Here is a 27368-nt window from a genome sequence, read left to right on the forward strand (position 1 = left end):
ATTCTCCAGGCCATGATCAGATTCAGAGTGATCACCAGCATGTTCGAGAAAGAGAAAGATGACAAAAACAAAGTTTTCAGCCCGTGATTTTGTGTTCGGTGTCCTTTTTTCAGTTTATGAGAAAAGAAGTTTAAAAGGTCCAAAGTCAGTGACTGACTGACAAATGAATCAAAGATGGCACTTCCATATGCGTTATATTGAAGTATTTATTAAAATGTTAGTGACTGCATTATTTCCGAGGTATGATTGTGTAAGCTGTTATTGGATTATGACAACATGATTTGCTCTCTCACTTTGGAGCCCTGATTGGCCTTTGCTCTCTCACAGGGTAATTGTATAATAATTATTTAGGATATCTTTTTATCCCTTAATTGAGTGTAATTATCTTATAATTAGCTTGTTACCAATCTTGTAAAGATAATTTATACTTTCCAAATTGAGATTAATAAAATCATTTAATTTCAAAACTTTCAGGTTCCTTATAAGATGGTTACTATCAATCAATCATAGATCACGTAGCCATCATGTTGCAATAAAAATTGTAACTACACACGCAAATGTGGATTAGGACAGTGAGCCCATCTCCTTATACCCAAGTTCGAATTCCCCTCTCCGAAAATTAGATTATCACTTGTATCTAAAAATAATAAAGAAATTGCAACTACACACATGCAAATGAAGTCTAATGCATGGAAAGTTTATACACAAAATTATGGTCCCTCTAATCTAAGGACCACCCTATCAGCCAACCCCACCAGACGCACGCGCTCAAAGGGAGAAGAAGAAAAGCTCTAGGCTACTAATTTTATTGCAAAAACTGTTTCCTGCAATGGAAATCTGTATTCTTCTCCAACTAGAAACTCAGCTGCCAACTATACAGACCAAAAAACCCTTCAGTTGGGAGCTCATTAGCCATTACCCTACAGTCTCAATGAAGATCCTGAACTAGATTAGCATAAACTTTATATTTGAAAATCAATGACACATCCACCAATCTTCTCTGCAGTTGCAATATCTGGAACAATTGAGTGACAATCTGAGATCATGGACCCTGACAGAATATCTTTGAGATTCTCAAAAAATTCATTAGGCTGGTGTTTAGTATATTTCTGCTTGCCATTCTTCAATGGTTGTGACTCAACACCAGTTTGAGTAGCTGACCTTGCATTCCCGTTGTCACGACGAAGAGGCTGTGCAACTGCTCCACACAAATCTTCTTGGTAAGCTTATAAACTGATATGGATGACATAATTTACATAGACAGTTCATTTCGTGTTGCCAACCCAAATATCTGGAGGGAAAACCATGAATTGATAACGCTCAGAATTACCTTCAGGTCTGGTTGCAGAATCGTTCCTTTCCAGACGTGATTTACTTCGCATAATGCATAACCATGTTCTTTCTGCCTCACAATCATGTTCTGATGCAACTGGAATATGCCAGTGCCCTTCCTCTGATTCCTGAGAACATATTTCACCAGGTGCATCAATATTTCTGTTGTGCCACCTTTCAAAAGATAGGAATACAAACATGTACAGATGCAGAGTCTTATAATCAAGATTATATTAACTTGTTTTCACCTGAATTACAACAGAACATGGAGGAGGCATGTGAAACACTGGACCAGCATCAGAAAAACTGAAATGCACCTGCCATTAGAAAAAGATAGATAACTAGTTAGAAAAATAGGATTGCAAATCATACATAAACCAAGTATCATCGGTTGCAAAAAAAAAAAAACAAACTGGACCTATTAAATTTACATTTAGAACCGGCAAAGGCACTTAAAAATATTACTTGATGCCTTTCTTTCCATCTGGGGAAGAAATCATTTCCGAGAAGTTGAAATATATGGTCTCTCATTTCGTCATTTGTCACCAATAAACATTTGAACTTTATAGCTGCATACAACCAGTACCTGAAGCACAGGTTAATACCGTGGCACTTTAAATGCATATGTATTACCTAAACAATAACATGAAATTAGCTACTAATTCAGTAAAAAGTTCATTATAAATCATATTCAAACTATGCAAGCATCATCATGTTCCAGTATTATATTGCTCACCAATCATCATTTGAACCCGTAGGTGTTGCATAGAGAGCATCAGCATTTTGCCACTTCTCAATCAATGCCCTATTAACCCGTTCATCCATTTTTCCTCCACTGATACGCCTGTTATGAAGAACAACGAGTGGCCATCTCTTTGAAGGAAACTTCTGGCGTATTCCATTAACAACAGCATTGACCTAGTAACCCACCATGAAAATTTACAGCAATCACTAAAAAGAACATAAAGTTGATGTGTGTCATATGTGCTTAAGCATCATGCAACTTGCCTTGGATGGGATGAATTTCTTCTGGCTGAAAAGGCCTACATTAGCTCCATCCACCACTGCTTCAAAAGGTCCATAATAATCTAGCCATTTCTGCAGAATAAAATTTTATTCTTTCCTAAGTCAATTCCAAATACAAGATTAAAATCAATAAGCATCATTGGGGACTTTCGTACTTGGAATTTCTGAAAGCTTGAATTTTTCTCTCTCTTTATAGCTATAGATGCAACTGATTCAGCAAAATTTTCTGTTTCTACAGGATCAAGGTCAATTGTGGCCAATTTTTCCCCACAGCATTTGCACAAGCCATCAGCTCCAATAGTTGTACGCAACACAGACCATTTTCCTTTTCCCAACCAGCCCTGCCCATGCCAGCCCCCACCTCCATTCTCAATTGCATCCCTCGTCAATCTTGGATCCCATTTTATTTTTCCCACTCTTGCAGCTTCTTTGCTATGAAACCAGTTCATAATTAAATCGGCAGTAGACGGTGAGACCCTCCTTACACTTGTTCTTAGTTTGTGCAGCATATAATACACCTTGTCACCTTTACCAACTCCCACACTCACTCGTAAGAGGGCCTCTAGTTCAGGCTCCTCTGGATAGACACCATGCTCCAACATGTGTTTCTCAACAGCAAATGCTTTCTCAATATCTCCACTATGGCAAAAAGCAGATAATGCAGGACCATAGGAACGCAGTCTAGGATTTATTCCCAATGACTTCATTTGCTTCACCATATCAAATGCCATGTCTCCATCACCCATTGACATTGCCATTCTAGCCACAGATGTCAATGCTGCCTCATTCATTGGGACATTATCCAAACACATCTTCTCATAGATCTCAAATCCCCTTCGGAGGGCATACTTCTTCACTTCTTCACTAACACGAATTCCATTATCTTCTTGCTTAATGCTTCCATCTTTTAGATTTGACGAATCATCTCCACCCTTTGTAGGGTAGTTCAGTCCATCTAAGAGGCGGGAATTTCGCTTCACAAACCCATTAGAAAACCATGCCAAGTTCTCCTTTTCATCTGAAGTACCATCCAGATCATCAAACCCCATTTTGTCCCCATTACTTCCATTGGTATCAACCAACTGCTCATTGTCCAAAGTTGATGTATTCAACCCCCCACCATCCCAATTCCCACTACCCAATTCCATGGAATTCACCCTGGTTTCTTCGCTGGCAGACGAATCCAAGGTATCCAAAGTTCGACTACCAGACCCACTCTTAGCGGGACGAACAACACCAACAGCTGCAGAAGAACAGAGATACAACAGTACTGTATAGTGGTACTGCTCCAACTTAATTTCTTCTCTTTGAGCCAAATCATAGAATTTAATTGCCCCCATGACATCCCCTCTCTTTGAGCACATATCCAACCCAACTCTCATCTTAACTTCTGGCGCATCAACGTCATATTTCTTAGACCCTTTCCCCCTTTTCTCTTCACCCGCCTGTTTATCATTACGTTTTCCTGAGGAGTTTACTTTATTCTCATCTTTGAGCCTCCTAGAAGAATGCCCATTATCGTCCCTCCTTTTTCTAAAGCCAGGATTTTTCCTCGTATTTCTGTCTTTACTGAACCTATCTTCAGCCTTTTTCTCCTCCACTGAATCAACATGGTTCTTTACAGATTTTTTGCCAACCCTTTCTTCTGTGGACTTTAAGGAAGAAAACTCAGTACCACCCCCTGAAGTCTTGGTTTTTATATATGGTTCACGGTACGTGGTAGATAACTTTGCAACTATGTGGCTAATATTTTCTCTAACTACTGGAAGTGGATAAAGTTGAAGTGTGTGTTTAAGTTCAAGTGTTTGTTTGGGAGGCGAGTAAGTGAGAAAATGAGATGGACAATGGAATTTAAAAGAATTGAGAGCCGATGGGAACTTACAGAGGTTGATGGAGAGGAGGTGGTGCTTTTGCTGCAGTGAGTTGGAGGTAGAAGAGGCCATGTGTGGCCGTTGGAAGAGCGCTCTCTAATGGCGAGATATGGATTTAATACGAAAATAACTAGAGAGTGGTGCAACTTGAAATTACAGAGTTGCCCTTAATAACAAGATTTTTAAGCACCACTTGGAAAGACTTATGGGTAAATTAGTAATTTCAAGTAGAAAAGTTTTTTTTGGTGAAAATTAGATTGAAATTTAAATAAAATACAAAAATAGAGGTGGGAGGGAGGGAGAAGGGCTGTTTGGGGTTTGAAATCCTCTTGATTTTGAACTTATTTGGTTTCCAATTCAGTTTCTTTATTGGTTCATTTTTTTTCAATACAAGAGATATTCATGGAGTGTGAATTCGAAAACCGGACCTCGAGTGCGGGGATAAGTTAACTACATCTAATCTTTTCTCAGGGACCCCTTTTGTCTTACTCTCAAAGATTGTGCCAATAGAAACTGATTGCGATAAGGGTTCTGTAAATATGCAATTTTGTCCAGCAGCTTTAAAATGGAACTTCAATCACCTTACAATGTCTTAGTGTCAAGTATAACTTTGTCATTTGGCATGTAACTGATAGCAAATACTAGAAAGAAAGCAAAGTAAATACACAATATTGGGCACCTCTCGCAAATAATACCCAATCATGGTAACACAAAGCATCCAGCCTCCTTTAAAAAAGGCATTCAAACAAAGGGATGAAAACAAACAGGCACAGGCACCCGATAAACTGTTGAACATCTTATGCCACTAAAGTCATCATAAAAGATAATGTCAACTTGAGACCTACATTGCCATCAAACAGAATCTATGCGAGACACCTTCATATGGAGAGAGGCTGTCATAAAGGCATTGAAATCCCTGAAATATGCGAAAGGAAGAATTAGAGTTCATACTCGATATCGAATTAACTTAGGGTTGGCAAAACTTCCTTGTTTTTACTTACAATTAACTTGTTTGTTCCATGTAGGTATAACAAATATGATTAGCAGGAATTGATTGTCAATTCAGAGTTTAAGTTCTAAGAACAAAGAGAAGGCATGCCAGTTCCATATGAATTGTAATCGATTCTATGCTGAAAATCATGTCTCATTTGAATTTTTTTCTTTTTCTTTAGAAACTAATTGTATGAGACGACTTGCAAGGATTTCTTCAACAAGATATATATAGCTATTAAAAATTCCGTCCTGAATAAAACAATCATGGTTTGGTTATCTATCTCTTAAGACAAGCTCACTCAGAAGCTAATATGAAGGCAGCGAACAGAAATTCAACCCACACATAGTGCCAAATGCCATATATACATCAATCAAAGAACTTAGATCACTAAAACTCAATCAAAGAACTTAAAAGCAAATGCAGCGTTCAAGAATCCCGTGTCGCCAAGTATCCAGAACAAGAAAACGTTGAAATGTTTGTGACTTTATCACAGAGCAATTCTAATAGCAATACAGCATGAAACAATCAGAGTTGTTCACAGAGCCTAACACCGCAGTCTAATAAGTACATTGCGGCTGTCAAAGAAACAAGCAGATGGTGTGCAATTTCATGTAAACATTATATCATCGTATGCAAGCTGCATAAATTAAGCGCATGAAGCGTCAAATTAAAGTAAAAATCTCACCTTGAGGAACTAAACCCCAGCTTTGAGACTCGATGGACAAGCTCGATATCAACCGTGCCGAAGCCACTGCACTGTGTAATGGCATCATTGAGCCCACGCTACCCAACTCCGACGGTAACCTAATAAAGATAAAATCTTTGTCAGATTCAAAAATTTCCTACTCATTCTCGGACGCCAAAAAGGACGTAATAAAACGAGGATGAGAAATGAGAATGGAGGAACTGAAAACCTGGAAAGGCGAGAAATGCGTCGAGCGGGAGCGGAGGTCTGAGAGTGAAGGCTCGATTTGAGCTGAGAGAGTTCTGATGCAAGAGACGTCTTGTTGAGATTGCATGTGAAGGGTTGTAATCGGGACGATAACCTAGAGACAACCTTATAGGACGCCATTGGAGAAGCTTCGAGCCTTGTGGCTACCGCTGCTAAGCTTTGGGGTTTGGGGGTTTTGCTCGTACTGCCACTGTCACTGTAGTGTGTTTGACGACGGAAAGGTTTATGAGCAAAAGGAAACGACGTCGGTTTTGGTTTATTTGTTTAGGGGTGGTTTCTTATTATCCGTTTCCCCATGGGTCGACCCGCTTCTGACTCATAAGACTTGGACCAACCTTAAAATCCCATTTCATTAGGTCAGCTTGACCCAAAGATTGTTGGCCCATGGACCATTAAATTAAAATAAAATAAAAACATGATTTGAAAACCTAATGATTATGTGAATAAGTCAAGATCTCCTTTTATTTATTTATATTTGATCTCGTGCTTCTGTTCTGTCAAAAAGGACATCATTTAGGAATTGGGAGAGTTTTGAGTTTAGGGTTTATAAGCTATCTAATAATTTGTTGATAAGACTCGTATGATCATCAATGTATTTTTATTTTTAATACAAAAGATATTGAGATATGCGAGACTTTGACACATGAAAAAGGTTAACGTTATTAACTCCTTTGAGGTCCATTTGGATGGAGTAATTTTAAAAGATTTAAATGACATCAAGGTGAAATTGTTTGTATAGATTACTACAATTCATATATATGTCAATATTTGAAAATGCTATACAAAGTGTTAAGAGATGGGTATTTTAAATTCATTCAAATGTACTACATGTAGCGATTTCAAATACATTCAATGTAATGTTTCTTTTTTTTTTTTTTAGCAAATGTCGCTTTGTTGTCAAATTCAAATCTTTCATTTAAAACACTTTAATTTTTTTTTTTTTTATACAAACGATATTGAGAGGGGGGGATCGAAACTTAGGACATCAGCTGTAGATGTGTAAAATACTCTTAATCACTTGAGTTACAACCCCCCTCTTAAATTGTATGTACTTAAAAATAAAAATAAAAACTAATAACAATTTGTGTCAATGGGAAATTTTACCAATGTTTGCCATATTATTATTGGGATGACTCCATTTACAATATGTGTCATTTATACTATATATATATATATATTATCAATACTATTTTTTATATTAATGTAATAAAATTCTATGGTCTTTTTATAAATAAAAAATACTAATTAAAGTAAGTGAGCAAAAACAACTCTTTATATAACCAAAACAAATGTAAATTAAAAAGAAAATATGGTTGTTGAGCAAAGGTTGTTGAAAAAACAAAAAGAAAGTCAGGTGGCCGCCCTCGTTTCGTTGCCCGTCCTATCATTTGCCTGAACAAACCGCTACAACGTGGAAGAATTTGACTTGAACTCCAAAATCCAGCCAATCAAATCAGAGACCTCCATCGTTTTACCGCGTGGATCACGAAAATTGTTGGTAACGGTAAGACTGCCTTGCAAGTTGCCGCTAGTCACACTGAAGCCAAATTTCAAGCAGCAGACATATAAAAAGACCCACCCATACACTGCGATCTCCTCATCGTCTTCATCATTATCAGCTCTCTTTCTGTGCCACCTTCCCTTATCTTCTTCACGAAACCCTAGGAACTCTGGTTCGTGAATCCATGGCGAAGGTCAAGGTCACCTTGGAGGTCGGGAACGACGGCGTTGCTGTGATCACCATATTCAATCCCCCTGTCAACGCCTTGGCCATACCGAGTAATCAAGCTAGCTCCGCACCATATTTATCAAAATTTCGACGATTCATTCATCTGGTTTTGATTTTCTTTTTTTCGGATTGTTGTTTCCGTGACGCTGCAGTTATAGCGGGGTTGAAGGAGAAGTTCGACGAAGTCGCGAGAAGAAATGATGTCACGGCTATCGTTTTGACTGGTAATTAAGCTTTGATTCGTACTCTTTCGTTGAATTGTGTGGCAGTGCCCTTTTTTTTTTGGTGATTTGGTGCTGTTTGATCCAATTCGGCCAATTGTTTATGCATTAACTGTTTTTTCTTTTCTGTGGTTCTGTTTTGTTTTTTTGTTAAAGAATCTAAGAGTGTTTGAATTTTGGTATTGCTTCTTCTTTGTGGATGTTTTGCAGCTCAATTATATATTCTAATTGATTTTTTTTTTTACTGAATGAAGGCAATGGAGGAAGGTTTTCTGGTGGTTTTGATATCAATGTTTTCGAGAAGGTTCACAAGTCTGGTATGATTGAATGAACTATACTGTTCTCGCTATTTTAGCTTGAAGTAAAATGATGGATGGGTTGAGAACTCAGTATCATATTTCATGGTGTGGCAGGGGATGTTTCACTTATACCCGATGTCTCTGTTGAATTTTTGGTTAACAAACTTGAAGGTACTTACCAACATTACCTAAGGATACGGCTACTGGGCTCCATATTTAATACACTAATTAACAATTTCGTTAATACTGTTTGTCTGTAAAATAGATTCAAAAAAACCTGTTGTTGCTGCTGTGGAAGGACTTGCACTCGGAGGTGGCTTGGAGTTGGCATTGGTTTGTGCTCCCATTGCCAAGCAAACGCTTTTTAGATTTTCGTTGTTCTTAACTTTTAGTGGATAAAGTTGTTATCAGAATCTTTGTGCAATTACGTATTATTAGTAAATCTCATGCAGGGGTGCCATGCACGAATTGCTGCTCCAAGAACTCAACTTGGCCTGCCAGAGTTGACACTTGGAGTAATTCCAGGATTTGGAGGTGTAACTTTTATTCTACACTGACAATACATTGCTGACCTTTTTTTATTTTTTAATGTTTCACTGAAATGTGAAAATACTGTTGCTCTGTAAGGCACACAACGTCTTCCAAGGCTTGTAGGGCTTCATAAGGCAGTTGAAATGATGCTGGTAATTGGCCCCTTTACTTGTTTTTTATTTTTCAATTAGAAAATCATAGAGCTTCATACCGAAATATGTCGAGAAACGTGAAATAACCTATAACTTCATCTTCTATCCTAAAATAATATAACTTCATCTTGTATTGGTTCCAATTTAGTGTTGCGTGGTACTTTTCAGTTATCCAAGTCAATCATGTCTGAAGAAGGGAAGAAGCTTGGTCTTATCGATGCTATTGTGCCTTCTCAAGAGTTGCTGAAAGTATCTCGTTTATGGGCTTTGGACATTGCTGAGAGGCGCAAACCTTGGTTGCGCTCTCTTCACAGGACAGATAAGCTTGGTTCCCTGTCTGAGGCACGTGAGATACTGAAAGTTGCTAGACAACAAGCCAGGAAGACTGCTCCCAACATGCCTCAGCACCAAGCATGCCTCGATGTGATTGAGGATGGCATTGTTCATGGAGGATACAGTGGTGTTCTAAAGGTAATTTTGGTGTCATTGACTTTGGTTGTTGTACATCTCTGAACATCATCTTCTCTGAAGTTGTCGTGTGTTATGGCATGCCATTGTTTCACATATGTTCTAACAATTGAAATTGTTGTTGCAGGAGGCTAAAGTTTTTAAGGAGTTAGTTCTGTCAGACACTTCAAAAGGTCTTGTCCATGTCTTTTTTGCCCAACGTGCAACATCTAAGGTACAATCATGAAGCACAAGTAGTTTCTTTACTGGGAGGTCCTGTCCGCATCATGACTGGAACTCCCTTGCGTTAATGACATTGACATCTGTTTGCATATCATGACTGGATCTGCATCAGCTTCATTTGCTTTAAGTTCTGCTCTTTCTTGTGGTTGATTCTGTAGTAACTCAATGCCCTGTCTTTCAAATTGTATTGATTCTATTGTTCAATGCCTCTGCTAAGCCTTTCAATATAGTGAAGGGTGATGGTTATCTTCTGCTGCAAAGAAGCAGTTTCTACATTTCTCATTGCGTCATCTAAATATTAACTTATGCAGGTACCCAATGTTACTGATGTTGGCCTTAAACCAAGACATGTAAAGAAAGTTGCTGTTATTGGGGGAGGTCTGATGGGTTCTGGCATAGCTACGGCCCTTCTTCTGGGCAATATATATGTTGTTCTCAAGGAAGTCAACTCTGAATATCTCCAGAAGGGCATAAAAACGATAGAAGGTGGTTACCTTGCTGGCAGGAATTCTTGAGATTTACCATTTTTCCTATTTGTTATGAATGATCTATGGGATGAAGGCTGCAGTCCGGCATATGATTTTTTAAATTATTTTTGCTGTGGCATTTTTGGGTGTAAGTGAGGAAGTGAAAGATATTGTTCTTAAGCTAATAGGAATTGATAATATACCCTGACATGTTTTTTGTGTATTTTGGAGAGATTCTAAACCTGAAATATTTTAATCCTTTCTCATTATTTTTTTTTTTGGTTTCCACAGCAAATGTTAAAGGATTAGTAACTAAAGGGAAGTTGACACAGGATAAGGCACAGCGAGCTCTCTCATTGCTTAAAGGTAGTTTGGACTACTCAGACTTCAAAGATGTGGATATGGTCATTGAGGTGAGGATTTTAAAATTCCAGATGTCTTCATTTCTTTTTCCCTTTTGGTTTCATGTATTGGGATTATTAACATTCTTCATTATGTTAGACATGTGTTCATCTTTACTATCCACTTTTTTTGGCCAGAACATCCATTGTCTATAATATTTTGTGTTGTAATGGAATAGTAAGATCTACATTTAATTACTCGGATTTCTATAAGAAATTCATTTGATACAGTTATTCTATATTTGCAGGCTGTGATTGAGAATGTTCCTCTCAAACAAAAAATTTTCGGTGAACTCGAGAAAGTATGCCCTTCTCACTGCATTTTGGCTACAAACACATCCACTATTGACCTCAATGTAGTAGGAGAAAAGACAAGCTCTCATGATCGCATTGTGGGGGCTCATTTTTTCAGGTTATTTGATGCATTCCAAAGAACAGACATCTTCATAACTCAAAGAAACATGCTTCTTTGCCACAATATGCATTTTATTATTATTGTGTAATGCTTTTTTCTCTCTCTTTTTTTTTCGTACTTCATACTTTCGTTGACATCGCTCTTTTATGGCCAGTCCTGCTCATGTGATGCCTCTTCTTGAAATCGTACGAACAGAGAAGACTTCTGCACAAGTAATTCTTGATCTTTTGACGGTCGGAAAAATAATAAAGAAAGTTCCTGTTGTGGTTGGTAACTGCACGGGATTTGCAGTAAATCGAGCATTCTTTCCCTATACACAAGGTGCACATATATTGCTCAATTCAGGAGTGGATGTATTCAGAATTGACAGGGTCATCAGCAATTTTGGTCTCCCTATGGGTCCATTCCAGTAACTTTCTTCCTTTGCACTATACCCAACTTTTTCATATAGAAAAATATACTTTGGCATTTCTGTGGATCAGAACTGCTCATAGACACAAGAACTGCATTGCTTGACTCTTGACGTGCAGGCTTCAGGACTTGGCTGGCTATGGAGTAGCCGTTGCAGTTGGAAAGGAATTTGCTACTGCTTTCCCAGATCGCACATTTACATCGCCATTGGTTGAGATCTTGATCAAACATGGACGAAACGGTAGTGTAGAGCTTCGCCAATGTTGTTATACGTTCCTATTTGGAAAGAAGGGGGTGGGGGTATTATAATGCTTTTACATGTTCTTTATTCCTTCTTTTTTCTTTTGGAATTCTAGGTAAAAACAATGGGAAGGGATATTACATTTATGAAAAGGGAAGCAAGCCAAAACCTGATCTTTCTGTGCTACCAATTATTGAGGAATCCAGACGAGTTACCAATATTATACCTGGTGGCAAGGTACTTTTGCTTTACATCAGATAGTAGACACTAATTTGTGCACAACAATGCTATAATTGGAACTACCTTGTCTTGATGTTGTTGCTTTTCATAATGCATGCTTTATGTGATATTCATGCTAATTGTGTTTGCTGGACAATGGCTGGCAGCCTTTATCTGTTACAGACCAAGAAATTCTTGAGATGATACTCTTCCCTGTGGTGAATGAGGCATGTCGTATTCTAGATGAAGGAATAGTTGTTCGAGCATCAGACCTTGACATTGCATCTGTTCTTGGGATGAGTTTCCCATCTTACCGGTGAGTTGCATTTTGACCCTCGTATCTGCTTGAACTTTGCTTTTGAATTGGCTGTAACTCAGTCATTTGGGCGTGTGTAATTTGAAATATGGTCCTTTGGTTGACAGTAATTATTTTATTTGTTTCTTTCTTTGTTCTGTGGCAGGGGTGGTATTGTATTTTGGGCAGACCTGGTTGGGCCTAAGCATATATACGATAGTCTCAAGAAATGGTCCGGAGTATATGGTAACTTTTACAAACCATCGAGATTTTTGGAAGAAAGAGCAATGAAGGGTGTGCCACTGGTAAGAACAACGATTCTTATTTTCGTTGTCGAATTTTTCCCTTTACTGGATTTGGATATATTAGAAGCTTTTCTCATTCTCCTCCAAAAAACAACCTCTGAAGTAACTTTGAGATTTGAAGTAAATTCGTGACATTTTTTCTTGTCCTGCAGAGTGCACCCGCTTCGTCATCCCCATCTTCAAGGTCACGTATGTAAGCAAGTAAAAAACCTGTTTCCAACCCGTTGTCGGGTATATTTGTTATTCAGGAAAATAAGATTCGAGTTATTGTTTCCTTGTAATATGTAAGGTGACTGATGATTTCGAAAGCAGTTGGTTTCCAAAATAAAAATATAACCTTTCTCTTTATTCCTCACTCTTTGTGAATGGACTTATTATGTACTATTTCAACCCAAAAAAAAAAAAAAAAACCTATGTATGGTATATTCAACACAAGAGTCCAATCCGTCACTTTCATATTACAAGGTTCTCATAAAAGGAACAAGGTTAAAAGAAAAGCAATTAAACCTTGAATCATTAAAGAGATAATAAAAAAGGAACATTAACAAAGACGTAGAGGCAGCTTTCTAAAGCTAAATTAATCTAAAACTTGGTACCACCCAAATTGGGGGGCGCTTGGCCATCTCGATCAGCGTCTTAGCGAGTGTGCTGTAAAGCATTGGTTTTTGATGTCGTGCGCACCAAAATCAATTTCATGTTGCAAATAATAATTATTGAAGTAACGATTACCACTCAGGTATCTCCCCTCTCCCAGTATATCTTCTTTCTATGTTTTATAAAATATCTGACAGTACGTCATCAGACTCAAGCTCTCAAGTTAGGGACTCATCTCAGGTACGTCATCAGACTCAAGTTCTCATGGCCATATGTAGAACTCACATGCCTTGGAGTTTATATTGTATTATAATACAAAAAAGATCACAAATTCACAATCATGATCCTCTGTGATCACATGAATTTCAGAGTTTAGGGTGAGTTCTCATCTCAGTTAAAATCTTTAAATCTGTGTCTTTGGTTTTTTTCTTTCTTTTGGAGTAATATAAAAGTAAATTAAAGTACAAAGATAAGACATTTACTTAAATGTTTAGAATGAAAATAAGGCAGAAACAAAAGGCAATGGATTTCTCCTTTTTAATTACTTTAAATAATTGTTATGTTTTAATTATTATTTAGTTAGTGAATAATTAGTATTTAAATATTTTATTAAAGAACAAAAATTTAATTACTATTTATGAAGTTAATTAAAATATTTAATACTAATTATTCACTAAATAAATAATAATTAAAACATAATTACAAATGAAAGTAACTAAAAAATGCTAAGACATTACTTAATTACTAAAAAGATTTTTAAAAACTAAGTTTATACTTATTTTTATAAACTACATACTATTTCAAACGTATAGCCGTGCGGCTTTACTCTGCAAGTAGAATATTAACATTTCAACCGTATCGCCGCGCGGCTATACTCCTTAAATAGAAAGTTTCAACCGTATAGCCGCACGGCTATACCTTTAAATAGCATAATATGGATTTCTCTTTTTTAATTACTTTAATTAGTAGTTATGTTTTAATTATTATCTAGTTAGTGAATAATTAGTATTTAAATATTTTATTAAAGAAAAAAATTAATAACTATTTATTAAGTAATATAATTTATGAAGTTAATTCAAATATTTAATACTAATTATCCACTAAAGAAATAATAATTAAAACATAATTACAAATGAAAGTATCAAAAAAATGCTAAGATATTACTTAATTACCAAAAAGAATTTTTTTGTACATTTTTTTTTACCTATATAATATAAGTTTATATTTACTCTTTATAAAATACATACTATTTCAAAGTATATGTATAGCCGATCGGCGCAGAATATTTCAAACATATAGCCGAGCGGCTACACGCTTTATGTAGAAAGTTTCAACAGTATTGCCGCACGGCTATACTCTAAAATAGAAAGTTGCAAACGTACAGCCGCACGGCTATACGCGAAAATAGAAAGTTTCAAGAGTCTTTAAATAGGAATTTCTCTTTTTTAATTACTTTAATTAGTAGTTATGTTTTAATTATTATCTAGTTAGTGAATAATTAGTATTTAAATATTTTATTAAAGGAAAAAAATTAATTACTATTTATTATGCAATATAATTTCTGAAGTTAATTAAAATAATTAATACTAATTATGCGCTAAAAAGGTAATAATAAAAACATAATTACAAATGAAAGTAACTAAAAAATGCCAAGAAATTAATTAATTACGAAAAAAAAATTTGACCTAAAAGAAACTAAGTTTATATTTATTTTTTATAGCCGCACGGCTATACTCTATTTCAAAGTTATAGAATATTTCAACAGTATAGCCGCACGGCTATACGCTACAAGTATATAATATTTCAACAGTATAGCCGCGCGGCGATACGCTGTAAGTAGAATATTAAATAGAATATTTCAACAGTATAGCCACACGGCTATACTCTATAAGAAGATATTTCAAACGCATAGCCGCCGGCTATACTCTACAAGTAGAATATTTCAACGCGGCTATACTTGTTGAGTAGAAAGTTTCAAAAGTACGGCCGCCCGGCTAGACCTTTAAATAGCATAATATGGATTTCTTTTTTTAATTACTTTAATTCGTAGTTATGTTTTAATTATTATTTAGTTTGTGAATATTTTATTAAAGAAAAAAAATTAATTACTATTAATTAAGTAATTTAATTTAGGAAGTTAATTAAAATATTTAATACTAATTATCCACTAAAGAAATAATAATTAAAACATAATTACAAATGGAAGTAACTAAGATATTAATTAATTACTAAAAAAAAAAATTTTTTTTTTTGGACCTAAAGAAACTAAGTTTATATTTATTTTTTATAAACTACATACTATTTCAAAAGTATAGCCGCGCGGCTAAGGCTAGCATACAACTTCCACAAAGAAAGGGAAGGGAAGGGAAGCCTCTGCTTCTGTTATTTCTTTCTTCTCTGCCAATGCCATGTTTCTCCTTGTACGTACGCATAAAGGAGATGCTTACAGGCCCTATTAATTCACGTTCCATATGTGTATATGCAGAAACAATTATTAGTGGCTAAACATCTAAAGGGAAACTCAAGCCTGCAGAGCAACGCAAAGCTACTCAAGGGAAACATAAGTTGTGTTCTAGAAATTATTTATTGTTTTGACTAGATGTGAACATCAATGTGCCGGATAAAGGAACAACAAAGAAGAATGAGAGATTAAATTTTCACTGCATACCACCCTCTTGGTCTTTTCTCATTTACTAAATCTTCCACTGGACCACTCTCTTGTTTCAGCTGCTGGGTCAATAAGCATGAACAAAAATTTCCAATACTACCAACAGGGGAGGAGACCAATTCAAGCAGCAAAATTTTAACCTTAGGTACCCTTATATTTATCTCTCTTGCCGTCTCTACAGACTCTTTTTTTAAAATATTTTAATTTCCAACTTCAAAGATCCATAATCACATTATTTTTTTCATAATTCATGGAATTATTGTACTATATTTTAGTCATGATGCTCCTTAATGGAAATTACGCCCAACTTATTGAAACTGAAATGGAAAGGCATTGAATATGTTTTAGCCGAACTTGTAAGTTTCGCGTGCAATAGAAGTATTGGTCATTTGAAGAACACCATTTTGAAATTTGATAAGTGTACAATTCAAAAAGAATTCCAAATCTATTTTGTTTAAGAAAATAGGAAAATTGTTAAACACAAGGCGCATAATAAAGAGTAATGAAATTACTCCAGCAAGGAAAACTAAGTTACATATTATTTCCACGATAAGTGGTAAATGCTCGCTGTTTCTCCACATGTGCAAAGATCAAAATCCTAACATGTAGGCAATACTATGATGTTAATTTGTATGTAACGATCTAAAATGATATCTTGTGCAATTACAAGGCTCTTCATTTTACACCACTTCGACCTCACTATGGTTAAAGCTAACAAAAAATAAAAACTCTAATCTATAAATATATTAATAACCTTAAAAGAAGAAAAGAGAAAAATGGGATACCTCTAAGAGCTGTTCCTAACTTCCTAGTACTGTTGTCTTGCGCTGCGTCGTAGACAAGTCAAAGAAAAACAATACCTTGGGCAAATCTTGTGTGCTAAATCTTTACAGGTCTGTTTTAATCTTTCGGTCTACTTTCTCCATTTTCCGGATGGGAGGGAGTTTTACTAACGGCTAACGCAGCAACCATATGTGGTGTTGTCGTCTTGGCCGTGAGTGGAACAGCAGGTTTTGCTACACCATTGCTAACTGGTCCCTGCTGATTTCCTGTTTCCATTCTTGCATTTGTACTGCCATTGCTGGGCTGCTCTTTTTGAGTTTCTGCTTCACTCCGGGCTAATGATGAGCACTTTGTTTCTGCAAGGTTAAATGGAAGAGGTACATTGATTGCCAATGTTAAAGTGGAGAAAGAAAAATAAATTCTAAATAATGTTAATGCCAATCTCAACCTTTTTTTTTCGGTTGGTAAGTGAACTAATTGCCATTCTTCTTCTTTAATTTTTTTAAAAAAAAATTTAAAATGCCTATCAAGATCAGGGCCATGCAACACCACACGGGCGCCCGCCCTTTTTTTTGGTGGGGGGAGGGGGGTGGGGGTGTAGTTACAGTTGTATTGTGGATGTGTAATTACAAGGGGATGTATAACTACAATTGTAATGTGGATGTGTAATTACAGCTGGATGACTGTAATTCAAAGTTTCTGATTGCAGAGTCGTGCACCTAGCTTTTCACAAGGAAACAACCACTCTAGATAAACCTACAAGATAAAGTATCCAAACAATAAATAAAAAATTAACTATCCTGACAGTTTTTAGCCTGAACAGTGAAAGAGGGTTTGGTTATTATGGAAAACTTTTAACTTATACCATATTTAGTCCAGATAGAAAAAGGATTGACTTGCCTTTTATTTCTCCAAAAGTAATGAGCCTATTAAGACAATCTCGGAACTTCGTCAAAACAATCCTTTCCTGTTCTGCATAGACCTCTGTCATTCCTTGTCCATTAGGCAACTGTGAAGATGTGTTGCAGCGATCGCCCATTAATCCATTAGGAGAAGCAGCTGACATGAACATTGTATCTTGTTCATCACACATCAATGCCAAAGTTGCAGGAGACATTGGCCTCCCTTTGGGCACATCAGCACCATCTGAATTGGAATCATCAGGGCTGATTTTATCAGCCTCATTTGCACTAGAACAATCATCAGCCACAGCTTTCTGAGCATCAGATTCCTTTTGGCTTTGCAACCTGTCTTGTGTCGTTGAAGCAAGGGAACTCTCTGTCGGCTTCTCTGCTGCATTCCTTTGTTCTGGGATAGATTGGACATATTAATGTTCAGTCATACCAAGGCACAACTTTTTATATTTACTAGAACCACTTGAAAGGTCACTACATAATAGATAATTTACAATTGAATTTTTCCTATAATGCCCTAGTAGTAGTTAAATGTGTCTTTACCCAGACAAAGACAAACCAAAATCAGATGAGAGATGGAAGGTGATTTATTGGAAGGCAGATTATAGTTCTCGCTTAACTAGTAAAACTTAATTTACCACACAAGTGATGTTTCACAGCTTATTGTCTAGGTAGAAATGACCATATGTTCTGGAGCAATTCGCAGTCAGTATTATCACTTTTAACACCCAAGCATTTTACTTCTTAAAGAGATGCACTCTAAACATTTTCCAGATTTAATCATTTTATGGTCCATGGTGTGACACTACCCAACTCTCGATATCTCATCCCTAAGATCATTTGCAGTCATTCAGGCTAAGACAACCTTCTGTGAAAGGAAGAAAATATATCATTGTACACGATGAATTCTAAAGACTAGTGATTCGTCATATATGAAACAATAAACTACCTGCAAGTGTCTTTGCAGCTTCTTCTGCTACTACAACCAAAACTGAACAAAGTTCCTTCAAGTCCTGTGGTTGTATGATGTCTGCTAGGAGAGACCTTCAACAACCATACACAAATTAGTTTCATACCACGTACTTTAGTAGTTTATAACGAAAACCAATTATACCTGTATGTAAACTTAGAAGGCCCTAATCCTGCAGTACCACCAAGACGATTAACAGGGACCGAAGCCAGAGAAGAAGGAGCAGGGGGTCTGATATGGTTTCCCTGAAAATTATATGAAACACACATTTAATGATGCTATCCCAAAACATAACATGGTATTAAAGAAACATAAACAAACAGCATTCTGCATTTAACCACCAAAATCAGTGTCAGGATGAAGTAAACCAGAAAAAAAAATCCAAATCTCAATAAACATGATTTCTACTAGTAATCTTAATAGGTCAGGGGAGTTTATCAAAAATCATACTCTTACTAGCAACATTTTTTCCATTGAGTACACACCAACTAATTTGTCCGAAGTTATTTGTTATACTATGAGACCAAATTTACCTGTTGGAACTGTCCAATCCTGTGAATTGATGGATCCTTGGCAGTCGGTCCAAAGAGTTCCTGACCTTTTCTTTTCTTGGATATTGGGGGTGATGACGCATAGCCAGAGGATCCAATAGCTCCTGTAATGGCAGCATTTGCTGCCTGTTGAAGATATGCCATGTTGTTTCCATGGTCTCCATGGAATAGAGCTTGTCTCTCTTCACTTCCCTCAAAGTTCTTGCAGTCTATGCATTTACAGTTCTCGGAGCAGAGAATGTTGGCTTGGAAGCATTCACAGTATTTCTTCAGGCACCCTGATTTCTTGCAATGGCATCCTTTGTTGTGCTTTCCCAAGATCAGAACCTCACCTGCTTCCTCCTACACATTTCCAAGCCAGCCCACAAAAACATCCAATAAAGGGTACTATAGTTAAAGCCACTGATAGCAGAATATTTAATACAATTCTAATTAACAGGTATAAAATTCAATTTGTTACTGGAGTAAAACAAGGAATTAACTTTCATCTAAGCCATTTTTGTGATGGTATAACAAAGCAAAAAAACATAGAAAATTCATCCAAAATGGAAAGACCATACACACCACAAACTCATAAACAATTCAAAAGAAATTCGACATGTAATGATACTCTCATACACTCCTACACGACTTAATTGATTGCAGAGCAATGTTGTGTCCTCAAATTCTTAGCAAAGCCAGTGGAGCAAAAAGGGTCAGGTTTACAATCGTAATGAAGTAATAATTTCATCACTTAAAAACAATAAAAAGCACCAGTCAGAAGTTCATGATGTCATGCACACTAAAACGTAGCTTTCAGTACAAAGTTTCATATCATATGAAGCCAACAAAATCTACGGAAAAAAAAAAACAAGATATCCTTGAATGCTATCAACTTTAAACTATCATAAAAGGTAAAAGAAAATAGCCATCATGTCTGAAAGTAGTCCATCAAACTAAGAGAAACATACCCGAGTATCCCTTGGTCCATGAGGGCTACTTGCAATTTTTGGCCTGAATGCATTTGGATTACGCTCTAATGTAGCTTCAACTGCATCTCTCCTAGCACCTTCATTTTCAACATTATTGCAACAGTTTACACAGTTGCAACCGTCACAGTAAATTCCAGATGCAAAACACTCACAATACCTGGTCACAAGATAACAAGAAAATCACTTCATGTCAATGTTCATGTTTCTGCGTGCATGGGTTATAGTTCTTTGTAACACAAAATTCATGTAAATTGAACATTGTTGACGACAATTAGGAATTTCAAGAGAGACTTAAAACAAAGCATTAAAATTTAAGGTTAAGCAAATCAGAAGAACTGTAACAAAATATCAACTCCTGGATGGAATGGTTTTTTCATACAAACCTAGTGCAGAGAAGATATGCACTTACAGCTTTAAGCAGCGAGAGTGTTTACAATTACACTGTTTTTGCTTCTTAGGAGTACCATCTTTTGCATCAACATTGGGTCTTGGTCTTGATTTTGGGGATTCTGGTTTCCTAAGAAAGAAAAATAACAGTGTTTAAATATAAATAAACAGAGGTTTCACTTTAAGCCACACTGGTATCTTCAGATGTGTCTCTACATGCAATTAAACAGAGGTTGTACAAACAAATTTCAGTAAATGCATTAAAGGAACAAAGATTGATAATCAATCATAACCAACATTACAACTCAAATCCAGAAGGAAAGCAAGTCAATGCCTCTTGGTAAGGCATCCTTTCCTTGGAGGTGGAAATCAGGGTCCCAAAATCCCAGACTCAGTTCAACGAATGTTGTGTAAAATAAAAGAAGTCAATTCTCACATTTAAAAGGGTATGAGATATTGTAAATTGAAATAGAGAGAGGGGCAAAGAGAGATTTTGATCGCAGACTAAAGCATCTTTAATCAAAACTAAATTATAAGAAGAAAAAAAAGCCTTGTAGGAGTAGCTCGTGGCAAACACATGGCTTCCCCACCCCAGCTGCCCACCCAAATAAAAAACGTGAATTCAAAGTATGAATTCATCAAATGAAATTATTTTGGAAACACAAATTTAATTCTCCCATTCGTTTACAAATGCAGTAGTTCAAGTAACCGAATTTTAGCAATTCGAATAGCAAACTCATATTAAACACTCCCAAAAATACCCAAAACATAACAACTTCACCCTCCAAAATCAATCCTACAAACAAAATCAAAAGATTGTTTAATAGACCCCAAAATATACCAGCTCACAGACTAAATTCTCCAAAACAATGCTCTCAAGCCGCCTCCAATTTTGAGCAGTTTTCCCACATTACCTTACAATCCAAAATCCGAACTTCTCAATCAAATTGAACTAATAAGCAACCAACGGACCATACAATTATTAAGCGGCAAAAATTTTCCCAACAAATTAAACTTCATTGCTTATTCATATGAAAAGCTACAAACTTACACAGGCCTCACTGAAGGTATGGGCGGCTGCGGTGGTACGGGTACCGGCACAGCCACTACAGGTGGCTTTGGCTGACTCTGTTGCACCGCCACGGTAGGCAGTTGCGGTTTAGGGAGCTCCGGCACGGCCACACTCGCCGGTGCGCCACCAAATCCCGTGAAATCCAGCTGCCTCGCAAGCTTCTTCGCCGGAACATCGCTCATCGAAGACGAAGATGACGTCGTAGCGCCTGTTGCCGCATCCGATTGCCTCTTTGTCGGAGCCGACTCGTCCCCTTCAGCTTCCCCCATCAAATATAAAAATTCAAATTTCACCAAAGTTTCGAAATTTTTCCTCTGCGGATAAACTCAATCCAGTGATTACTGTCAGATAATAGCAGAAATTTTCCAAACTTCACGGTTTCAGATCCAAAATACAATCGAATTCATCTAAAAGATTGAAACACTCCTGTGCGAATTTGCAGCTCAAGATTCGCGGCGAAGCTCGGCCAGTGGTGGCCGCAATCCAAACGACGCCGAATTGTAAAACAGAGAGGGTGAGAGAAAAGAAAATTCCGAAAGAGAAAATGTATAGAGAAAAAACGAGGCTTTGAGAATGAGATAGGGGACTGAGAAGAGAGAAGGCAGCAAAGGCCCTCTTTTCTGGTTCTTCTTCTTTCTCCTTCGTCTCTCCTCCCTCTCTCTTGCTGTGTTTTGAATTTCAATTTTGTGATTTTTTGACGGTGAGATTGGGATCCTAGGTTTGATCTGGCGGTGAGTGTTAAAAGCGGTAATCGACGGTGTGAATTCATAGAAGAGAGTAAGGTCAGCGGTTGACCGTCAGATTTACTAAGATTACAAATTTTCCACCAAAGTGAAAGTGGTGTGATGAGACTGTGAATGGAAGTATCTTACGGAAATCAAAATCCTGTGGGCACAGCACCAGGTAAAAAATTGATTCTCAGGGGTCAGATTCTGACACGTGTTGTATAGGTGGGCTGCGTGATTGGAGAGATCACGTATTGATTTGGATTAGGGTGGTGAAAAACGGGGTTAATTTTAATAAGATTCGGCCCAGTAAAACGGTTAAAGGGTAGAAGTAAATAAAATAGAGTTGGCGCTAAAAAGGGTCGTGTTGGAAATTGCTGACTTTGAGGTAGCTAGTTAATTGGGATTGGAATATTGGTTCGGTCAACAAGTCTTTATGATTTGTGATTGGAGATTTATTTGGTACGAAGCACGGAATGGACGGACAGGATGCGGAAGAACAATCTCTTCTAAACTGAAACACGAAAAAAGGTACTGAATTCATATCAACAAAAAACTAAGTCTATTTAAGTTAAAATGTAATTCTGTTTCTCAAATCCTAAATTAATTAATTACAAAAACGTCTTGCCTTGAAAACAACGACTGATTGGATCAATACAAAGCTATATTTTCTAGATTACAATCCTAAATTAATTACAAAAACGTCTTGTCTTAACACTAATAATATAGATAGAGATTTTCTATTTAAACCCCGCACTTCTCTTTGTTCACCCCAATACTTAAATTATTAAGCTGTAAGTTTTATTATTGTGTAAAAAGACAAAAAAGGTCATCCAACTTAATAATTAACCCTAGTACATCTATACACACACCCCACATCCCACCACTCTTCATATCAAGTTTTAAAAAAATACAAACTCCTCTACATCCTATTGCCACATTACTTTTCTCTTTTAAAGACATAGAAAATTGATGAGCCTACCTATTTAAATATGCGTGGGAGTTGATGGAAAGGCTTGTAGATTATCAACTCAACAATACCGAAGTGTTGGAATTCCAGTTACAGTTCTTGGAGAGAGGTAAAGTTGTTCTCTTTCTCTAGAAAGTATTAAATTTCGGGTTTAGGGTTCTATTTGTTTGTGTTTTTTTTGCTAAAAACAAAGAAAATTGTGGGGTTTAAATAGAAAATCTCTTTTATTTCTTATTTTTTCAGTTTGGGGTGCATTTAAGGTTTGTTTGGGAAGATAGTGGGATTTTCTTAGAAATTGTGAAAATTTAAATTAAGGGGTGAACTTAGAACATGGGGTGAATTAAGAGAAATGTGGGGTTTAAATAGAAAATCTCTATAGATAAACCATACACCATTTAATTTTTATAAACAAACCCAAAAAATAACAGCTAGCCCTATTGAATTTAATTTTGATTGTTAAATTACTTTGATGCCCTATTGAGTGTTTGAGTTTTTTTTTATGAGGTTTTGGAGTTGAGTTTGTTTTAAAAAATCAATTGCAGTTTTGTTATTTAAAATAAGTTAAAAGCCTTTTTGTTATGTTGTAAATGGACTTTGGGTGTGTTTTCAAAGTCCATTTCATATGGGGTTTTTTTTATTGGGCTCCTATATTTGGTATAATAGTGAATCTCCCTATTTTCTATCTAGTGATGGCTTTTTTTCTTCTTCTTATAATTATGTTTAAACTAGTATTTGTGGAAAGTGCTAATATTTTCAAAGAAAATTCAAAATGTCCTCCTCTTAAACAATGACTACAATTCTATACTTACCAATTTTCTCTCTCATCTCATTGCCTCATTACATTAGAGTGCTACTAAACGAACCCTAAAATTAACTGAGTACACCATATGATCTAAGTACACCCTAATACTTTAATGAAAATATAAAATTAACTAAGTACACCTTATTTAACTACCAAAAATACCTATAATATACCTTAATACACTCTCCCGAAAGTTATGGAAGTGCAATGATCACATGCCTAATAGTAACAGGTTAGGATGGATATATTTTATTCTCTAAAAAAATTTCCACGTAGTTGTTGAACTACATAAATTGTTGTTTGAAACTAGTCATATTGATTCACCTTGTGTGTGTTGTTTTCGAATTATAACCATCCACTTTACCTGAATAAAAACTGGAAAAGAAAAATCAAATACTGTTATAAAGAAGGGCTACAACAATGTTGAAAACTCATCTCTTTCATTGGAAAAATGCTCACCATTTATCTATTGGAGACAAAAATTTTATCCATTGCCCAACCAATGCCTCAGCCTTCTTACTAATTTCCCACATAATTCATACAGAAGTGTTTATTAATTATGCAATACAATTTCAAATGCATTGGACGGGAGAGCTTATTCTTACTTTCAGGCTGCAAGGGCCCTTCAGCTTTACTCTGGGGTGATTGGAATGCTCCACATTAAATGCTTCTATTAAAATTAACGACATCTCCTTGCGAGTGCTCGTTGCATTGTTCACCGTGGGCACCAAACAATACGAAAACTTCTCTACATTTGATTAGAGTTGAATATGGCGAGTAGGGTGTACTTATTAAAATTATATTTGTTTCACAATTTAATATATCATTTTATATTAGGGTAAGTTAGTAATTCAATAAATAGATTGGTAATATGGTGTACTCATTTAATTTTAGAGTTCATTTAGCAACACTCTTACATTATTAGGTCATATAATCTGATTCTTCAACGTAATAATGTAGTGTGATTATTAAGCATTTTATATCATCTTTTGTCTTGGCTTTAAATGTTTTCCTCTAATTCTCTTTTAAAAAATTCAATTATAAACAACCGATTAATATTAACTTTACCAAAATTGTAAGAAGAAATTGGAAAAATGTTTTTTCAATAATCAATTGAAGGAGTTGTCTTTGGGATTTGAACATGCGACAACTAATATGTAGGCAAATGTTCTTATCACTAAATTATATGGACCCGTTGATGAAATAGTGAAGCTCCAGAGAAAGAATCCAACTATTACTTTACTTGTCATAAATTGACAAGACCTTAAGCAGACTTATGAGATTAATTATGACATTTTGTTCAAATATGAATCCATACAAAGTGGTCGACCAGGTTCAATGCAGCCATAGCAGGAAGTCTCCCAATTGCCCTTATTCTCTTACAAAGTCCAAAACATTGAACCTTCACTGTCCAATACATATTCGAATTCCCACGTTATGCACGCATCATTTATGTACCTTTTTGTTTTGGTCAATGTAATTCTATTCAAATAAATTGAAAAGGATTACAATGGGGTGATGAACCACAAGCTAAAGATAAAACAGACCTCCCTGTTTATGTACCTTCTCAACCCAAAAGCACAAGACATCAAACAGCCATGGCTAAGGCTTTCTCTGAGTTTCAGCCACTGGACGAGACATCCCTCATAGACTACATAAAATCTGTACCCTCTCTCTGTTCCAAGCTCCACAACAACCTCAACGGCTTGGAAATCAAAGAAGTAGGAGATGGCAACCTCAACTTCGTCTTCATCGTCGTTGGTTCTTCTGGTTCTTTTGTCATCAAGCAGGCTCTTACATACGTGCGTTCCATAGGCGAGGCATGGCCAATGTCAAAAGACCGAGCCTATTTTGAAGCAGCGGCGTTGAAAAAACACGGTCATTTGTGTCCCGGCCACGTGCCTGAAGTTTATCATTTTGACCACACTATGTCGTTGATTGCAATGCGTTACTTGAAGCCTCCGCATATCATTCTGAGAAAAGGGTTGGTTGCTGGGATTGAGTACCCTCTGCTGGCGGACGACATGTCGGATTATATGTCGAAGACTCTGTTTTACACTTCACTCATTTACAATTCCACAACAGAGCACAAACAGGGTGTTGCTGAGTTTTGTGGGAATGTGGAGATGTGCAGGCTCACCGAGCAGGTCATTTTTTCTGATCCTTATAAAGTTTCTGAATATAATCGATGGACCTCTCCTTATCTTGATTCTGATGCTGCGGCTCTGAGGGAAGATGAGGCTCTGAAGATTGAGGTTGCTGAGTTGAAATCTCTCTTCTGTGAGAGAGCCCAAGCTCTGATACATGGAGATCTTCATACCAGTTCTGTAATGGTGACCCAAGAATCAACCCAAGTTATAGACTCTGAATTTTCATTTTATGGGCCAATGGGTTTTGATGTTGGTGCTTTTTTGGGCAACTTGATTTTGGCTTTTTTTGCACAAGATGGGCATGCGGATGAAGAGAATGATAGAGAAGCATACAAAGCTTGGATTTTGAGGACAATTGAGAACACTTGGAATCTTTTTCAGAACAAGTTTATAGCTCTGTGGGATCAGCACAAAGATGGTTCTGGTGAGGCCTATCTGCCTGCGATTTACAACAGCTCTGAGATTCAGCAGCTTGTGCAGAAGAAATTTATGCAAGATTTGTTTCATGACACCCTGGGATTTGGTGCTGCCAAGATGATAAGGAGAATTGTTGGAGTGGCGCATGTTGAGGATTTTGAGGCGATCAGTGATGCTAGCAAACGGGCGGGTTGCGAGCGAAGGGCTCTTCAGTTGGCAAAGCTGCTTCTCAAGGAGAGGCGAAAATTTCAGAACATTGCTCAAGTTGTTTCAGCCATTAAACAAGGCAAATAATAATGCATAGTGGTTCCTTAAACGAATTGCAGGTTATAAGTGTTCATGCTCCATTCAAGGTCCAGTGCTCGTTTCCATTCGAGGTCCTGTGTTCCTTTCCTCCTGCACCTAAGATCCTGTGTTCGTTTTCTCGCCCTGCAACAGATTCTGATATAAATTGCTGCCTCAGATTATCGTACAAGTCTGGTTTTTAATTTTCTTTAAATATTGATAAAAAATAATTGTAACAAATAAATTATTGTAAGATAAGGCCTTTTTGACAGGGCATCGAAAGTTTGTTTAATTTTCAATTATACCTATATTAGATAATAATAAGAAATGCATTTGATGCTATATTATAATTCTAAATTATTAATTTCTAAATTGTTAATGGTGGGAAATTGTTCATTAAAAATGTGCATTTAATGCTGACCTTAGTTTCTCAATTTTCACCCCCTATTTTCTCAAGTAAGAGACAACCATTTCCTATAATTTCCAAGCAATATGGTTATTAAAAAGGTGCATTTAATGCTGGACTTGATTTCCCATTTGTGCGTTTAAGAAATGGGC

General features: G+C 36.5%; 5 protein-coding genes across 7 annotated transcripts; 2 read left to right on the plus strand and 3 right to left on the minus strand.

Moving 5' to 3' along the window:
• Positions 1-538: 538 nt before the first annotated feature.
• Positions 539-4436, minus strand: LOC110771275 (proteinaceous RNase P 1, chloroplastic/mitochondrial-like). Of its 3 annotated transcripts, none has more exons than XM_088244403.1 (7): positions 2514-4423; positions 2341-2430; positions 2069-2250; positions 1798-1918; positions 1581-1649; positions 1331-1460; positions 539-1198 (listed from the first exon to the last, which is right to left on the minus strand). In XM_088244403.1, exons 1-7 carry the CDS (start codon positions 4299-4301, stop codon positions 963-965), a joined length of 2616 nt encoding a protein of 871 aa, XP_088100529.1. In that variant the 5' UTR covers positions 4302-4423; the 3' UTR covers positions 539-962. The 3 variants fall into 3 exon arrangements, with proteins under 3 accessions (XP_088100529.1, XP_088100530.1, XP_088100531.1); XM_088244404.1 differs by having other exon boundaries at positions 975-1233; positions 2514-4432; XM_088244405.1 differs by lacking the exon at positions 539-1198 and having other exon boundaries at positions 1764-1918; positions 2514-4436.
• A 435-nt stretch (positions 4437-4871) lies between these two features.
• LOC110771276 (uncharacterized) lies at positions 4872-6401 on the minus strand. Its single transcript, XM_021975548.2, has 3 exons — positions 6138-6401; positions 5909-6027; positions 4872-5145 (listed from the first exon to the last, which is right to left on the minus strand). Exons 1-3 carry the CDS (start codon positions 6293-6295, stop codon positions 5126-5128), a joined length of 297 nt encoding a protein of 98 aa, XP_021831240.1. The 5' UTR covers positions 6296-6401; the 3' UTR covers positions 4872-5125.
• A 1113-nt stretch (positions 6402-7514) lies between these two features.
• Positions 7515-12899, plus strand: AIM1 (Enoyl-CoA hydratase/isomerase family). Its single transcript, XM_021975549.2, has 18 exons — positions 7515-7954; positions 8057-8128; positions 8380-8442; positions 8539-8595; positions 8690-8757; positions 8877-8958; positions 9052-9107; positions 9276-9578; positions 9703-9789; positions 10109-10283; positions 10556-10677; positions 10914-11077; positions 11235-11489; positions 11611-11732; positions 11848-11969; positions 12119-12267; positions 12413-12551; positions 12704-12899. Exons 1-18 carry the CDS (start codon positions 7861-7863, stop codon positions 12746-12748), a joined length of 2175 nt encoding a protein of 724 aa, XP_021831241.1. The 5' UTR covers positions 7515-7860; the 3' UTR covers positions 12749-12899.
• A 3428-nt stretch (positions 12900-16327) lies between these two features.
• LOC110771279 (Tesmin/TSO1-like CXC domain-containing protein) lies at positions 16328-22138 on the minus strand. The gene is made up of 8 exons (XM_021975550.2): positions 21441-22138; positions 20412-20519; positions 19982-20159; positions 19014-19373; positions 18625-18725; positions 18460-18554; positions 17497-17904; positions 16328-16952 (listed from the first exon to the last, which is right to left on the minus strand). Exons 1-8 carry the CDS (start codon positions 21728-21730, stop codon positions 16714-16716), a joined length of 1779 nt encoding a protein of 592 aa, XP_021831242.1. The 5' UTR covers positions 21731-22138; the 3' UTR covers positions 16328-16713.
• Positions 22139-25456: 3318 nt separating this feature from the next.
• Positions 25457-27152, plus strand: LOC110771280 (methylthioribose kinase). The gene has a single exon (XM_021975551.2). It carries the CDS (start codon positions 25557-25559, stop codon positions 26817-26819), a length of 1263 nt encoding a protein of 420 aa, XP_021831243.1. The 5' UTR covers positions 25457-25556; the 3' UTR covers positions 26820-27152.
• Positions 27153-27368: the final 216 nt, after the last annotated feature.

This window comes from Prunus avium, chromosome 7 (assembly GCF_965620075.1).
Source record: "Prunus avium chromosome 7, drPruAviu1.hap1.1, whole genome shotgun sequence".
Classification (NCBI taxonomy): domain Eukaryota; kingdom Viridiplantae; phylum Streptophyta; class Magnoliopsida; order Rosales; family Rosaceae; genus Prunus; species Prunus avium.

Bases quoted from the DNA above. Each gene is read 5' to 3' on its own strand.
- LOC110771275 (XM_088244403.1), bottom strand. From the start codon at position 4,301: ATGGCCTCTTCTACCTCCAACTCACTGCAGCAAAAGCACCACCTCCTC. The intron at 2,431-2,513 runs GTACGAAAGTCC...TTTATTCTGCAG, and splicing joins CAAGCTTTCAGAAATTCCAA to AAATGGCTAGATTATTATGG. The intron at 1,461-1,580 runs GTGAAAACAAGT...ATATGTTCTCAG, and splicing joins CATGTTCTGTTGTAATTCAG to GAATCAGAGGAAGGGCACTG.
- LOC110771276 (XM_021975548.2), bottom strand. From the start codon at position 6,295: ATGGCGTCCTATAAGGTTGTCTCTAGGTTATCGTCCCGATTACAACCC. The intron at 6,028-6,137 runs GTTTTCAGTTCC...TATCTTTATTAG, and splicing joins CGCATTTCTCGCCTTTCCAG to GTTACCGTCGGAGTTGGGTA. The intron at 5,146-5,908 runs GTGAGATTTTTA...CGCATATTTCAG, and splicing joins CTGGGGTTTAGTTCCTCAAG to GGATTTCAATGCCTTTATGA.
- AIM1 (XM_021975549.2), top strand. From the start codon at position 7,861: ATGGCGAAGGTCAAGGTCACCTTGGAGGTCGGGAACGACGGCGTTGCT. The intron at 11,490-11,610 runs GTAACTTTCTTC...CTTGACGTGCAG, and splicing joins CTCCCTATGGGTCCATTCCA to GCTTCAGGACTTGGCTGGCT. The intron at 12,268-12,412 runs GTGAGTTGCATT...GTTCTGTGGCAG, and splicing joins ATGAGTTTCCCATCTTACCG to GGGTGGTATTGTATTTTGGG.
- LOC110771279 (XM_021975550.2), bottom strand. From the start codon at position 21,730: ATGGGGGAAGCTGAAGGGGACGAGTCGGCTCCGACAAAGAGGCAATCG. The intron at 20,160-20,411 runs GTAAGTGCATAT...TCTTGTGACCAG, and splicing joins CACTCTCGCTGCTTAAAGCT to GTATTGTGAGTGTTTTGCAT. The intron at 18,555-18,624 runs GTATAATTGGTT...TGGTTGTTGAAG, and splicing joins CCTTCTAAGTTTACATACAG to GTCTCTCCTAGCAGACATCA.
- LOC110771280 (XM_021975551.2), top strand. From the start codon at position 25,557: ATGGCTAAGGCTTTCTCTGAGTTTCAGCCACTGGACGAGACATCCCTC.